Source organism: Portunus trituberculatus, chromosome 38 (assembly GCF_017591435.1).
Source record: "Portunus trituberculatus isolate SZX2019 chromosome 38, ASM1759143v1, whole genome shotgun sequence".
NCBI lineage: Eukaryota > Metazoa > Arthropoda > Malacostraca > Decapoda > Portunidae > Portunus > Portunus trituberculatus.
Window position 1 is genome coordinate 7,125,402 of NC_059292.1, and position 17,077 is coordinate 7,142,478.

Genomic DNA, 17,077 nt, shown 5'->3' on the forward strand with positions numbered 1-17,077 from the left:
AAAGGAGACACACCCAAATATCTCCACCCGGCCGGGGAATCGAACCCCGGTCCTCTGGCTTGTGAAGCCAGCGCTCTAACCACTGAGCTACCGGGCGTGTGTGTGTGTGTGTGTGATGTGATTTATAGAGAGAGAGAGAGAGAGAGAGAGAGAGAGAGAGAGAGAGAGAGAGAGAGGACAAGCATTCCAATGAATGCGCCAAACTCCTCTTTTGATTAACGCCCATCAGTTAACACCCATCCTATCCAGTAGTTTTGAGGGAAGATCGAGTGAGGGTAGCCACTCCTCACCGACGACTGTAGTGTACACTACTGCTGAACCATCACTGTTCGTATTTCTATGGTATTATTATGAGTATTACTCCGAATCTATTATTTTATATTATGTATTTATTTATTTATTTTTTTTTCAGTCCGTCAGCGCTGCACGTGTCAGCCCGCATTATTGAACATGAGGTGAGGAAGGTCGTGCGTCAAGCTACCACTTCACTTTAGTGTTCTCGCTTTTTTTTACTGTCACCCATTTTACAGCGATAATGAAACATCTTCAGCATCTATGTGGAGGGAAGATATAACCGAAATAATGATCATGCAAGTGAACTACAAAAAGTGATTCTATCGACAAGGACAATTTATCACTGTTCTTGTATCTATCCTGTGATAAGGCTGTTGACAAAGCAAACAGATATCGGTCTCATCAGAAGTATCTATGCGGGGTAAATTCATGTCGCCAGGAGATAAATGGCATCATAAGATCTAAACTTCAAGTGGGGGAAGATAAGACGCACCTACAAGTGGCACACCTCGAGCTCAATGAAGGCATCCTCGTGTGGTCTCGCACAAGGCTGCCCTCAACAAACAAACAAGTGTTGCCACAACGCGAGCTTTCTTTACCTGAGCACTGAGTAGCACAAATTCAACTTAATTAAGTGGTCCTAAACATTTGCCACAAACACTGACCATTAATTCCTTGAATGTTTGTAATAAGGAATAAAAGCAACTTAGTGGAGCACCACCTGTGCGGGAGGGGGTGGTGACGGTGGCACCTTCACGCAAGTGCCGAGGCAGGAACACGGAGAGAGGGCCAGTCGGTACTAGGCCGCGATGCGGGTGGTGTAATTCCGAAGTGTGTTGAAACGATACGCTGTTAATTTCTCGTTATTAATAAAAGTAAAACTGAAATATGTAAGCATCAGAGTTACACCGTCAACGCCGCGTACATTCTGATAGATTAATCTTCTAGTCTCTAGTCTCATTGGAAAACCACTTTCAATATATGGCTGGTGAAAATTGTAGCTACTTTGCGAATAACTCTTCATTAGATAATTTGTGCTGTACCACATAATAAGAAAGTAGAAAGAAATCGCATAACCAGATATGAACTTCACCAGGACTCAAAGCCGCCTTCTCGTGGTAATATCATTACTAATAGTGTCCACTGTTACAGGTAAGTCTGTGTGTATCATTATTACTTAAAGAACAAATTTAATTAGCTTAACGTGGATGAGGATTTGTAGAGAAAAATAATTAAAAGGAATTAATGTTTAGTTTAGTAATACTTCCTAACTGTATAGTGCTTTGGACTAACAAGTTCAGTTTTCTAAAAGAGACTTCCAGCGAGACAAAATAGGTCTTCATGAGTTATTTTCTTAATGAATTATTGTTGAACTATCTCTAGCATCACGGCCACTGCAAAAGCGTCTTGAAAACTTTGATAATTTTGTTGGCACCCTGAAGTATTTGAGAATGGTCCCTCCATCAAGTGGTTGCGCTGCATGCGCTTTATAAGGTTGTGACAGTGTGACAGAGTGCAGAGTACAGCATGCAGACTCACTCCCTGATAAGATGACGCTAATACCGATCGAGTGTTTCATGACTTCAAGGGAAAAGACAACTAATCTCTCTCTCTCTCTCTCTCAAAGAACTGCGTAATTTATGAGCTGTCTGAGACGTAAATTACGCTTTGGAGAGTTGGATTGCCACCATAACTACTACGCCGTATGTTTTCCTTGTGTGGTCTGTGAGGGCAAGAAGTGAACTTGTCTCAAAAAAAAAAAAATGAAAAATTGTCACTCGCTTCGTTGAATCACGCTGAATTTCGCGTAGTGTGACCACTCTTCTCTTCGAGGGTTTTGCCAAGACACCACGTTAATTGACTTTATTGTTATCTTTTTATTTTTTCATTTGTTTTGGTGTGGCATCTCGAAAAGTTTAACAAGCTCTAATGAAGATTATTAGGAATTTTAAGAATGGTTTAATGATTTTAGAGGTAGTTCGTCGTCAGAAAGGAAAAGGCGTTCATTTCTGCCTTCACACATGTCATATTCCAAAATTTCAAAGCCTCTTTTTAAGAAGCTGCGGTTCCTCTATCTTTAATGCATCATTTTAGTTTTTTGTTCGATTTGTCGTCTTCACAGCGAATTAATTTTCTGTTCGTCCATCAAGTTTGAACACACACACACACACACACTGCTATGATAGGTACCTCTTCTATCACCACTTTCTCATCTTTGTCATCAATGTTTTCGATGTGTATCTATTTTCCTTAGTTGCTGTGTTCTGCAACTTCTCTGTCTATACTCACTTGTTCTTTTTGCTCCTGCAAAGCCTCTTTACCTATCTGCGTCTTTTAACTCTTTTCCTCGCAATATTTTGCTATACAAAATTTCATTCTCCCATCGCTGCATTCTTTATTTCCCATCCTTAACATACCCATATTTTATATCATTAAAAGAAGTGTGTAATTTCATGATAAACTTACTTTCATAAATCATAACACAGGTAAAAACATATTACGTAGGTATTTGTAGTGAAAATTAATTGCATCATGAGCTTCACTTTATTTTCGATTGTAATGTTGAAAATGCAGTATATATATATATATATATATATATATATATATATATATATATATATATATATATATATATATATATATATATATTCAATTGAAAATTTTGTTGGCATAGGTATATACTAGAGTAAATATTCCTTTTGTATTATTATAATGTTTGTTTGTTTGTTTTTTTCTGTAGGGGACCTGGCACCAACATTTGGAATATGCTGTGGTTATGGAGCCAACTGGGCCCGAGAATCCCAACAGTGTTCTGCCTTTCCCACTTCCATCAATGAACTTTCCACTGAGCACCAGTCCATCTGTGTCACTGCTGCTGAAATCTGCTGCCTGAGATACTCTAGGTGTGAAATGTCTTAAGATGACTATTCCTGTTCAGGAATTAGTCTTTATCACGTTCTTAAATTTCTTTACTCTAGATTCTAATGTAATGCAATAATGATTATGTAATACTGTTTCTTTTAGTAAATGTGACTTGTAGCTCCCAGAGAATGACTTAAAAAGTCACAGGTCTTGGTTGTGAGAGGGTTATATAAAGTGCAGATCATTTATACCACACCTCTTTATGTTGTAGGTATTTTAATTCACTAGGTTATTGTTATTCTTATACCCAGTTGTATATGTCCCTTATGATGATGCATTGTCCAGTCTTTTTGAGAAACACACACACACACACACACATACATATGAGGAGAGACTAAAAGCTATGGATCTACCAAACCTGGAACAGAGGAGAGAGAGAGGGGATCTGATACAAGTTTATAAATTGATTAACGGAATGGATCAAGTGGATAATGAGAAACTAATCCGGAGAGAAGAATTTGACATTAGAAGCACAAGATCGCATAGTAAGAAACTGAGGAAGGGAAGATGTCTGAGAGATGTTAAAAAATATAGTTTCCCGCAAAGATGTGTTGAAACTTGGAACAGTTTGAGTGCGGAAGTGGTGTCAGCAACAAGTGTGCATAGTTTTAAAGAAAAATTGGATAAGTGTAGATATGGAGACGGGGCCACACAAGCATAAAGCCCAGGTCCTGTAAAACTACAATTAGGTAAATACTAGGTAAATACACACACTACGTAGTGTAGTGGTTAGCACACTCAGCTCAGACCCGAGAAGACCCGAGTTTGAGACTTCAAGTCCCGTGGTGTGGCGAGGCAAATGGGTGTAGCCCCTGTTCAACTAGAAGTAAGTAGGTACGGGATGTAATTCGAAGGGTTGTGGTCTAGCTGTTCTGGTGTGTGGAGTGTGGTGTGGTCTCAGACCTACTCAAAGATCAGTCTATGACTCTATGAGCTCTGAGCTCGCTTCATAATGGGGAAGGCTACCGTGAACACACACATACACACACACGACGTACAGTGTGGAGTGACCAGCTATATCAATTTATTTGCTGATGATGCAAAATTGTTAGAAATACTTAAGACCCGAAAAGACTGTTTGCTTCTGCAGGAAGATATAGACAAAATTTATGAGTGGAGTGAGAAGTGGAACTTAGAATTCATTGCCAAGAAATGCCATGTAATGGAGTTAGGAAAGAATAAGAGAAGACACATAAGTGAAATATTTGGAACAATGTGTAAAATATTAGCTAATATCAGGGTGGCATTTCGCTACTTGTACAAGGATATGATGAAAAAAATTATTACGAGTATGATACGTCCACAGTAGGAATATGCAGCAGTCCTGGTGCTGGTGGTAGATGAAGCTGGAAAGACAAGAGGACAGTGTGTGAAAGATATTGGAAAATAAAGTTTTCCACATAGAACGGTGGAAAAATGGAATGCATTGACTGATGAAGTTGTTACAGCACATAATGTGCATAGCTTTAAAGAAGAAAACTAGATAATGGAGATATGGAGACAGGACACTATGAGCCCTGCTCGAACTCTACAATACAACCAGGTAAATACACACACACACACACACACACATGGATGGAAAATTACTTAATGGGAAGAGAAATGAGAACAGTGGTGAGAGGAAAGAAGTCCGAGTGGAAGAAGGTAATCAGTGGAGTTCCACAAGGGTCAGTGTTGGGTCCCATCATGTTTTTGATTTATGTTAATGATATGCCAGTAGGAATTGACAGTTATATGAACATGTTTGCGGACGATACTAAAATTATGAGGAGAGTAAAGAATGTGGAAGATTGTAACAAGTTACAGGAAGATCTTGATAAAATATATGAGTGGAGTAAAGGATGGCAGATGGAATTTAATATAAACAAGACCCATGTTATGAAAATGGGAAGAAGTAGATACAGACCAAACTGGGATTACAGGCTGGGTGATGAGAAAATTAAAGAGACCAATGAGGAGAAAGACTTAGGAGTAACCGTGCAAAACACTTTGTCACCGGAGAAACACATTAACAAGATTTTTTGGAAAACATACAACATGCTTCAAAATATTGGCCTTGCATTCCACTACCTAGATGAAGGAATGATGAAGAAGATATTATGCACCTTAATAAGACCCCAGCTAGAATATGCAGCATGTGTCTGGTCACCGCATATGAAGAAAAATGTGAAGAAGGTAGAAAGGGTACAAAGGCTGGCAACAAGGATGGTACCAGGACTCGGAGTTAGACTATGAGGAAAGACTGAGGAAGCTGGGGCTGACCACATTAGAAGAGAGAAGAACAAGAGGAGACATGATAACTATGTATAAATTGGTGAACAAGATTGACATACTGGATAGAGAGTTAATAAAGGTGACCACAAGTAATTATCTCCGAGGACATGGAAAAAAGCTAATAAAGGACATCTGTCTAAATGACGTGAGAAAATACAGTTTCCTGCATCGTAGCATTGATAAGTGGAATAAACTGAGCAGTCATGTCGTTGATGCGGTGTGTGTCAATCAGATGAAAGAGAGATATGATAGGAATGGACAAGGAGACAGGACACAGAGCTTAGCTCGGGCCCTGTAATACACACACACACACACACACTCTCTCTCTCTCTCTCTCTCTCTCTCTCTCTCAGGAATAGAAATGTAGGATTCAGGAACTTATGCCCAAGCCAGATATGTGGTATGTAATACATACTTTGGTATACTTTATTTTGTATATAGCGAAATGGTAGAAAATTTTTTTTTTTTAAATAGATCAATCAAGACATAACAACAGTTTAGAAGAAAAGTCTCGTACACCTAAATTATTATGAGTAGGAAAACTTATATGCCTTCTTGGCACAACTCAGTGTTGCTATTGTTTTCTTTTCTGATACATGTTGTGTCACCAGGAATGAACAGTGTCAGAATGGAAGGCATGCAGCACAGTTGGGGCAAGACTGTGCACCCTCAAATAGTCAGGGTGGGGAATACTTCAAGGTAACTTGTAAATGTGTGCAGCTGCTATATGTGATACAAGCACATGTGTATATTTGGAATAAGTTCATATGAATTAAGTTTTATGAGTTTTTTTTCTAAATTTTCTGAATTCTAACTTACTTTCATTCTATCATTTTCTGGCATCAAGGACTGCTGCCAGGCATGCAAGCTAGGCATTTTCAGTGGTGGCATGGGCATGGGTTGTGGCACAAGTTTCAAGTTTGGTTTTCCATGGGACAATGCCTACCATGATTGCTGCAATCAGGCAACATCGACCAACTTATCCCCAAACCTCTCAGGTAGTTCTCAGCAAAGACTTGGCTTCCTCATGGAAAAGAGTAAAACCTAATTTGCAGGTTGTACATAAATGGATATGAAAGAATAGCATTTAGAAATCTATCCCTACTGTAGTAAATATATTAACCAGACTGCTTTGAATCTGCAGGTAATCAAGTAGACAATGAGAATCTATATCCAGGAGTGCCAAACGTACCTAGTAATATTCCAGGTCAGTGTTTCAGGCTTGTGTTTATATGATAGATATACTATATGGGAAATGAAGTACTCATTAGATCTTGTTCTATATATGTGATCAATACTTTGAACCTACTGGAGTCCTTCTTATCATTTCCCATGTCTTTATTCAGACCATTTGATTATGTTTTTCAATACTCTAATAGGCAAACTGCTGTATGTGTTTTGTCCTTCAAGCATCTTTCCATCAGTATCATACCCTCTTGCATGTACATACTTGTCTTTGAATAAATTATTCTACTGGGTATTATATTGTGTATGTGTGTGTGTGTGTGTGTATTTATTTACCTAGTTGTATTTACCTAGTTGTAGTTCTACAGGGCCTGGGCTTTATGCTCGTGTGGCCCTGTCTCCATATCTACACTTATCCAAATTTTCTTTAAAACTATGCACACTCGTTGCTGACACCACTTCTTCACTCAAACTGTTCCACGTCTCAACACATCTTTGCGGGAAACTATATTTTTTTAACATCTCTCAGACATCTTCCCTTCCTCAGCTTTTTACTATGTGATCTTGTGCTTCGAATGTCATATTCTTCTCTCAGGATCAGTTTCTCATTATCCACTTGTTCCATTCCGTTGATCAATTTATAAACTTGTATCAGATCCCCTCTCCCTTCTCTGTTCCAGGGTTGGTAGATCCATAGCCTTTAGTCTCTCCTCATATGTCATCCCTTCATATTTTGGAACCATTCTTGTTACCATTTTTTGTAGTCTCAATCAATTTCTTCATCGTTTCTTTGTCCATGTAATGAAATGCTGATCCAATATTCCTTAGCAAATTATCTCTCTCTGAAAATTCTGTCAATATGGCTTTCTGGTTGATTATTTTCTTCCATCGTCACTCCCAAATCCTTTTCCTTTTTTACTTTCTCCAGTTCTACTCCATCTCCCATCTTATAGATTTCCACTGTCTGTCTTTCACTCTTTCCTATTTCCATGACATGGCTTTTGTCCACATTGAATCCCATCTCCCAATTTTTACTCCATTCCCAGATCTTATTTAGGTCTTCCTGCAGTATTTCACAATCCTCTTTTTGCTTTATAACCTTGCACAGCTTTGCATCATCTGCAAACAGATTTATGTAGCTGTTCACTCCTTCTGGCATGTCATTTATATATATGAGAAAAAGTATTGGCGCCAATACTGACCCCTGCGGCACTCCGCTTTCTACTGCTCTTCACTTGGACTTCATATCTTTAAATACCGTCCTTATTTCTCTCCCCCTCAAATAATTTTCCATCTATCTCAATGTGCTTTCTTTTAAGCCACCCTTCTCCTCTAACTTCCACAGTAACCCTGCATGTGGCACTTTATCAAATGCCTTTTTTAAATCCAAATAAATACAATCAACCCATCCCTCTCTCTCTTGTACTCAACTATTCTAGAGTAGAAACTCAGTAAATTTGTTACACACGACCGCCCTTTTCTAAAACCAAATTGGCTATTTGATAATAATTTGTTGTCTTCAAGAAACTCGATCCATTGTTTCTTTATTACTCTTTCACACATCTTACATATTACACTAGTTAGTGATACCGGTCTGTAATTTGAAGATTCTTCCTTCCTTCCACTCTTATATATGGGAACCACCTCAGCTCTTTTCCATTCTACTGGTACTGTCCATTTTCTATTGACCATTTTATGATGTTGTATATAGGACTTCCTAGTTCTTCCCTACATTCTTTCAGTATTCTGCCTGAGACTTCATCTGGTCCCATTGCCTTCTCTTCATCCAATTTCTTCATTAACTCTTTTATTTCAAGCTTGGTTACTTTAATCTCTTTCATATAGACAGTCTCTCTATTACCCTATGGCCTTTCAAGTTTGGATTCCTTAATAAAGACCTCCTGAAATTTACTATTTAACAGTTCTGCCATAATTTTTGGGTCTTCCATCATCCCATTCTCTCCGTTTAACCTTTCTATTGTTTCTTTTTGCCTTATTTTCCCATTGATGAATCTGTAGAACAATTTTGGTTGCTCCTTACATTTTTCGACAATGTCATTTTCATAGTTCCCCTCCTCTTCCTTCCTCACTTTAACATATTCATTTCTCACTGTCTTGAAGTTTTCCTTATTTACTGGATTTCTATTTTTCCTCCACCTTTTCCATGCTCCATGGTTCTTCTTCCCCCCCTATACCTTGTTGACTCCTCCACCCACTGGTCCATTGCATTAACCATAGTCAACTGTAACACTTCCTCGCTCCACTGCCCAGTATTATCCATTACTTCCATCTCTCTCCAGTTTACTTTTTCACAGTTAAAGTCTCCAACTAAAATTATTCTTCTATCTCTTCTTATCATGTTATCTAGGCACTTTATTACCTCTCTTTGCATATCTTTATGTTCTTCTGTTCCCCATGTATTGGTCTTAGGTGGAACATATGTAACTATAATTTTTCTCTTCTTCAAATTTTCTCTTTTAATTGTTACTCCTATTACATCCTCTTTGTCCTCACCATATTGCACATCCTCCACACATATATTATCATGAACCATTATTAGCACTTCTCCTCTGCCTTTATCCTCCCTGTCTCTCCTCCAGGTATTATATCCCTTCTCTCAGTTTTTTTTCAACGATGCACATTACATCCGGCTTTTTCTCTTTCAAATAATCCCTAACTTACAATATGTTTGATAACAACCCATTTATATTAGTATAAGTCACTCTTTAATTTCTTGCCTCTTCCACGACCTCCTCTTTCTTCCTCAGGTACCACTTCTTTAGTCTCATATCCAGAACCCTCTAATAAAAATTCTCTATCTCTGTCCTTTTCTCGTTTTTACCTTAGCTTCACTTCTTTGCACTTTCTCCTTTTCCCTTTCCTTTAAGTTCATATCTCTTTTTATCCATATATCCTTGTGTTCAACATCATCGGCGAGCTTCCCTTTCCTAGCCATAATTTCCTCTACAGCCACTTTGGATCTCATTCTCACCTTCATTGATCTCCTATCCCCTTCACTATATCTTCCTAGCCTGATCACTTCCTCCACCTCATTGGTCTAATTCTTGTGTGCTGTCTTGTACTTGTTTGATAACAGTTTTGGCCAATTCTCTCTCTTCATGTTCTCATATGAATTTATTTGGATTTTTCTTTTCCTTCATCCCAAAAATCATGAAGCTTTTTTCCTTGTCCACTGCATCCCGCAACAGGTCTTCTTTCTCTTTAATAACTTCAATTACAGCGACTTTCATGTTCTCCTGAATTTGTCTCTTTACAAACTCTGAAAATTTAACTTTTTTCTCTTCTTGCTCCTGTTTCCATTCATTTTGTAGTTCCTTCATCTTGTTATCACCCAATCCACCTTCTGCCCTGTCTGCAATCCCATCCTGCACTTTAACCTGGAAGCTCCTTAAGGAGCTTTCGTAATCTTGGCATGTGGCTTTTAGTACGTCATTTTATTTCTTTATTTCTTGAATCTCCTCTTTCAATCCCTGATTTATTGCACTGACCTTCTCACATTCTGCTGATCTCAATTTCAGGTCTGTTTTCTGTTAGCAGTTGTCCTGTTTGTCCATTAGGCTGGACATCACCTTCATATTCCTTAATTCCCCTTCTATGTTGATTAGCTTTCTCATGTTACCTCGTTCGTCCCTGAATCCCAAAAAATCCTTGTCCATAATATCATCTGTTAGTTTCCTTAGACCAATAGGAGTTTCTATGTACCGTTGGTTTTCACACGATGGCGTATGTGTGTGCATTTACCTAGTTGTAGTTTTACAGGGCCTGGGCTTTACGCTCATGTGGCCCCGTCTCCATATCTACACTTCCAATTTTTCTTTAAAACTATGCACACTCGTTGTTGACACCACTGCTTCACTCAAACTGTTCCAAGTCTCAACACATCCTTGTGGGAAACTATATTTTTTAACATCTCTCAGACATCTTCCCTTCCTCAGTTTTTTACTATGCGATCTTGTGCTTCAAATGTCATATTCTTCTCTCAGGATCAGTTTCTCATTATCCACTTGATCCATTCCATTAATCAATTTATAAACTTATATCAGATCCCCTCTCTCCCTTCTCTGTTCCAGGGTTGGTAGATCCATAGCCTTTAGTCTCCTATGTCATCCCTTCAAATTCTGGAACCATTATTGTAGCCATTTTTTGTAGTCTCTCCAACTTTCTTATGTTTCTTTTTATGGGGGGTCCACACAACTCCTGCATATTCCAATCTGGGTCTTATTATAGTACTTATCAATTTCTTCATCATTTCTTTGTCCATGTAGTGAAATGCTAATCCAATATTCCTTAGCAAATTATATGTCTCTCCGAAAATTCTATCAATATAGCTTACTGGTTGATTGTTTTCTGCCATCGTCACTCCCAAGTTCTTTTCCTTTTTTACTTTCTCCAGTTCTTCTGTGTTCTATTGTGTGTGTGTGTGTGTGTGTGTGTATAAACACTTTGTTAAGTGAATTATTTTAATCCATCTCTATCTTCTAATAACAGATTCAGAAAACCTGTGTAAACAGTTGCCAGGCAAGCTGTGTTCAGATTTGTGTGTGCCAACACCTGGCTCATATCGTTGTATGTGTCGTCCTGGGTTTACTCTCTTCAGAGATGGCAAGACCTGTATTCAGGATGCTATAACTGACAGGTGTGAGCTGCAGCAATGAAGTTTGTTTTTGTTCCAATAAATAATGAAAAATTTTATCTAACTCAAACTAGATCTAAATCAAAATTTTCTGTAACTCTTTATCATCAGTTTTTAGCATAACTGATTCCTGCCTCTCCTAATTGGATAAAACTTACTCTAGCCTTCAGATAACCCTGAGAAAGAGATGAGTGTAAATGAGATTTGTACATAAAACAGTGAGGATACATGGAAGATTCATCCATCAAGATAATATGGATAATTTTCCTAACATAATCCTCTCCAGCTAAATTATATACTATATTCATATTTAGTGGCAGAAACTAAAAGCTGTCCTATCTTAAGGAAAAATAAGAAAGTTAAATTTAATGATGATATAATAAGGAAATTGTAGCATAAGTGAGAGGGGAAAGAGAGGAAAGGAAGTGCAGTACTGTATGCCTCACTATTTGGATTACTGACTGCATCTTTCATATATGTGGTATTGTAATTATCATATCCTTCTCTACAGTATCAATCATTGAAACACATAAGTTTTTTTCCTGAGGATAGAATTAATTTTTGAACCTTGAGAGGCTATCTTGCTTGGGATTGAACTCTAAGCTGAAGATATAAAGCACAGTTCCTTAGTTTTACAATGAGAATGTGCTTCATTGATCTCACGATCCATGCAGGTGTGAAGAGAATAATCCCTGTGACCATATCTGCAAGGACACTGGTGTTTCTATAGTATGCTCTTGCAACCCTGGCTTCATCCTTGAGGCTGATCAGAAGTCCTGTGAAGGTAAAGTAACCTGCACAAGTATCATGTTTTGTGCTTTATTTGAGTTCAGCACTATGGTGAATGCCTCTGTTTTCAGTATGCAATGTCCTTTTAAAAGCTATTGGATCCAAGTGTTTGTTTCTGTGTGTATGAATGTGATTATGTAAAATGAAGAAACAACCTTAAAAAAAATTGCACACTATATGCCCTTTTGTTCCTCATTGTTAACTTTGAACTATTTAAACATTTGAATCCATGGTCTTGATCATCTTATTTGTATTTTGAAAGCCAGAAGAAATCAGAGCATTAACAGTTAGAGATAATGCAAATCCATTTCCTAAATCCTCAGAAGTCTATAGATTCAATAAAGATGAAAACAGAAGGGTCTATTGTATATATACATACTTAAGTTGTATGGCAGAAGTATTCTTTGTCATAATCTAAATACTATTAATAGAAAATTGAAACTCATGTTTATGTTCTTAGTTTCAGCATCATGATGAAAAGGGCCTTTGTCAGATAACAGCACCAAGCATGAAAAATATAAATAAATAACAGTTGAAACTTTGATTGTTTGAACTGTTATAATATCAAAATGTGGATGAAGAAAGTTAAAACAGTATAGCATTTGATAATTGTTTTCATTACTTGATACAAAACAAAGAAAACTTAAGAAAATTTTAATTACCTCATGTTAAAGTACATATATTTAGTCTTGTCATAATCCAAAACATCCTTATATTTTCTGTATTATATAAGATTTTCTGCTGTTTATTAAGCAAATGCTATCAATGATGGAACCATTTAAGTTTGCTGCCACAGTTCCATATTCATTTCAAGTCTACATTTCTATATTATTGTGAATGCCATGTCATCAAAATCAATGAATTTATCGAAGCTAGAGGAAAGTAAATTGTGGTGTCATTATATGTAAGTAACTGCTTTGACAAATTATCTCCACAATGAGGTTTGAGGCTTGAATGTTTGTATTATTTTTGTTTGGGTTTTTATTCTTTAAAGACATTCTTTTAAATCACAAAAGAGTTTGTAAATATGGCAGATATAAACGAGTGCATCAGTGGTGTGCATGGCTGTGTAGCAGTGGAACAGGTGTGCTATAACCTGGTGGGCTCTTATGTCTGCATCAACGCGGATGGCTCTTTCTCTGCCCCTGGCCCTACCCCCATCCACCCTAGCTCTCCCAGTGGTCTGCCAGCAGATTCCAGGATCACTGCCTATGATAAAAATGAAGTAGCACAAGGTCGAAATCCTTTAATTCATGGTGGGCATGGTACACTTGGAGTGCAAGGATTTCCTGGTACCAACCCAGAACCTAGACTCTCAGGTTTTTCCCAATCTCGTGGCCGCTGTCCACCTGGCTACAGTTTCAATCTTGATTCTCAAGCATGTGATGGTGAGTCGATACTATATACCTGCTAGTGGTTCATGTATACTTTCTTTTATATAACTTATGCTATCATCATTTATGAGAATATATTTTCTCTATTTTTCATTGATGACAGAGAAAAGATATGTTTATTTGGTGGTGAATATCTGCAGATGTCGATGAGTGTCAGGTGACTTCTGGCCTATGTGTTCGCGGAACAATCTGTCAGAACACCATTGGTTCCTACACCTGCACACATATGCCTGTTGTTGACTGTCCATCTGGGTTTGCTTTTGATTTGAATCTCCAGTCTTGTTTGGGTTTGTCATTGTGGGTTATATTATTCTGCTTACAATACTTTGATATTTCATGAAGCTTGAAGTAGATAGTTGTTTGATACATTTTGTGTCACCATCAATAAGTTGAAATATTGGAATATTGTAGGCAAAAGGTGAAGCAAGTTATTAGCTGTAACATTTTCACCTTAGATGTTGATGAATGTGAAGATGATTCTCATAACTGCAACTGGACTACCCACATCTGTGTGAACACTCAAGGAGGCTACATGTGCCAGGAAAAGAGTGGGTCTTCAGAATGTGTTGCTGGGTATAAATTCAGCACTCAACAGCAAAAATGCATAGGTATGTCTCATTATGAAATATTAAAGCATGAAACTCCTGACTCTACGGAACCATTAGCACTCACTGCAGGTTGGCGTATTCTTCATTTGACATTCTCACCAGGTGGGTTATTCTTTATTAAGTTTGGAAATTAATACTTTTAGCACTAAGAAAGTGGTTCAGCTGCATTCTTTGTGTTGGTATTTGTGAAATATATATTTGATTAGTGCTATCGGGACTGCATTTTCAACTTGTGGAGTTATGTCCATTAGAAAATACTTGTAAATGCAAAAGGCAGAATATCTCCTGCACAGAATTGCATACATTATATTGATCAAGGCATATTTCTGTAACTTAACAACATCCTTCAAATGTTATTATAAAGATTTCATGCTTTTGACACTTTTATACTGCAGGCATGCAAACCCATATATTACTGATTGATTGATTGATAAATTTATATTATGTTTTGTATTTTACTAATGGTAGAGATTGTCTCTTATCCACACATACACACACTCACACTTACAAGTAGAATGCATTGAGTGATGAAGTTGTTACAGCACACAATGTGCATAACTTTAAAGAAAAATTGGATAAATGGAGACAGGACACTATGAGCCCCGCTCGAACCCTGTACAATACAACTAGATAAATACAACTAGGTAAATACACACACGCACACACACACACACCCCCGGTAGTCAGAGGACCAGGGTTTGATTCCCCGGCCAGGTGAAGATATTTGGGTGTGTCTCCTTTCACGTGTAGTCCCTGTTCACCTAGCAGTGAGTAGGTACGGGATGTAAATCGAGGAGTTGTGACCTTGTTGTCCCGGTGTGTGGTGTGTGCCTGGTCTCAGGCCTATCCGAAGATCTGAAATAATGAGCTCTGAGCTCGTTCCGTAGGGTAAGGTCTGGCTGTCTCGTCAGAGACTGCAGCAGATCAAACAATGAAACAGTGAAACACACACACACACACACACACACACACACACACACACACACACACACACACACACACAGATTTGTGTAAACAACATTCACGTTGGGATAAACAACTATATAAATTTATTCACTGATGATACAAAGCTGCTAAGAGTTATCAAAACCAGAGAAGACTGTCTGCTGTTACAGGAAGATATAAACAAGATCTATAAGTGGAGCAGGAAGTGGAAATTGGAATTTAATGCCAAGAAATGTCACATAATGGAACTAGGAAAGAGTAAGAGAAATCCAGTATGGAACTATTTGATGGGAGAGGAACAAATAATGAAGACTAAAGAGGAGAAAGGTCTGGGAGTGATCATACAGGAAAATCTGAGTTCCAAAAAACACGTAAGCAAGATATTTGGACTATCATATAAAATACTGACTAATATAAGCGTGGCATTTCATTACATGGATAAAGATAAGATGAAAAAAATCATCACAAGCATGATACATCCAAGGCTGGAATATGCAGTAGTGGTATGGTCTCTGAGCTCTAAAAAGGATATAAGAAAATTTGAAAGGATACAGAAGATTGCTACAAAGATGGTGCTGGAATTAAAGGACCTCACATATTAAGAACGACTGAAGGAAATGGGACTGCCAACCTTACAAGATAGAAGAAGATTGCTACAAAGATGGTGCTGGAATTAAAGGACCTCACATATTAAGAATGACTGAAGGAAATGGGACTGCCAACCTTACAAGATAGAAGAGAACGTGGGGACCTAATAACAATATATAAGATAGTAAATGATATTGAAAAGATAGACAAAGAAGACCTGGTGCTGTTGACAGAAGATGGAAGGACAAGAGGACATGAAAAGCAGATCAGGGTGAGACAGCGTGTGAAGGATATTGGGAAATACAGTTTTCCACACAGAACGGTGGAAAAATGCAATACATTGGATAATGAAGTTGTTACAGCACACAATGTGCATAACTTTAAGAAAAATTAGATAAAATGGAGATATGGAGACAGGACACTATGACACCCGCTCGAACCCTGTACAATACAACTAGGTAAATACACATTGTGTGGCATTGAAAAGATAGACAAGGAAGACCTGGTGTTGGTGATAGAAGAAACTAGAAGGAGAAGAGGACATGTAAAGATTAGGCTGAGGCAGTGTGTGAAGAATATTGGAAAATACAGTTTTCCACATAGAACAGTGAAAAAGTGGAATGCATTGAGTGATGAAATTGTTACAGCACATAATGTGTATAACTTTAAAGAATTGGATAAATGGAGACATGGAGACAGGACACTATGAGCCCCACTTGAACCCTGTACAATACAACTAGGTAGATTCAAATAGGTATACACACACACACACACACACACACACACACACACACACACACACACACACACACACACACACACACACCGTCGCCATCGCCGAGAGAGGACAGCTCGTCTCCGGCTGTGGACGGGAAGAGGAGGGCCCGGGTATCTCTGTGTTAATGTCCTATTTATGTCCTACTGTCGCATAGTTTAGAAAGTGGGCCATTTTCAAGCAGGATATGGAGAGTGGTCCCTGAGTGGAGAGTGTGGGCGGTGATTGTTTTGGCCGTAATCAGCTGACGATAACAATCATGGTGTCCACGCCTCGACAAGCCCGGGACTTTGAAGGGTTCGTGACTACTCCAAGAGGACTGGAGAAATTAGATATGGATGCAAGAATTCAGGCATTAGCGGAGAACAATTCCTTCAAAAAGAGATCTATTTGTTAACGATAGAGAACAAAGAGCTATTGAGGGAAAAAGTAGAAATGGAGAAAGAAAACCAACAACTAAGGAAACAATGTGAAGAGATAAAGGCTAAACTCCTAGAAATGGAGAAGAAAATATCCGAAGGGGACTTGAGGAAGAAGGAATGCCTTAACCTAACTGATGCCAGGATGAAAGAAGTGAACCATGAACATCAGGAGGTACAAAAGTCCTTTAGGGCGATAGTGAAAAAGCAGGAAGAGGAAAATAAAGTGA

General features: G+C 38.1%; 1 protein-coding gene across 1 annotated transcript in view; it reads left to right on the plus strand.

Moving 5' to 3' along the window:
• Positions 1-813: 813 nt before the first annotated feature.
• LOC123514657 (fibrillin-1-like) overlaps positions 814-17,077 on the plus strand; it is a 55,780-nt gene continuing 39,516 nt past the window's right edge. The window contains exons 1-10 of the mRNA XM_045272679.1: positions 814-1,446; positions 3,035-3,197; positions 6,102-6,189; positions 6,338-6,488; positions 6,635-6,697; positions 11,185-11,332; positions 12,004-12,113; positions 13,153-13,506; positions 13,653-13,799; positions 13,968-14,120. Coding sequence (XP_045128614.1) covers positions 1,377-1,446; positions 3,035-3,197; positions 6,102-6,189; positions 6,338-6,488; positions 6,635-6,697; positions 11,185-11,332; positions 12,004-12,113; positions 13,153-13,506; positions 13,653-13,799; positions 13,968-14,120 — 1,447 coding nt within the window. The 5' untranslated portion in view covers positions 814-1,376. The remainder of the gene's footprint in view (positions 1,447-3,034; positions 3,198-6,101; positions 6,190-6,337; positions 6,489-6,634; positions 6,698-11,184; positions 11,333-12,003; positions 12,114-13,152; positions 13,507-13,652; positions 13,800-13,967; positions 14,121-17,077) is intronic.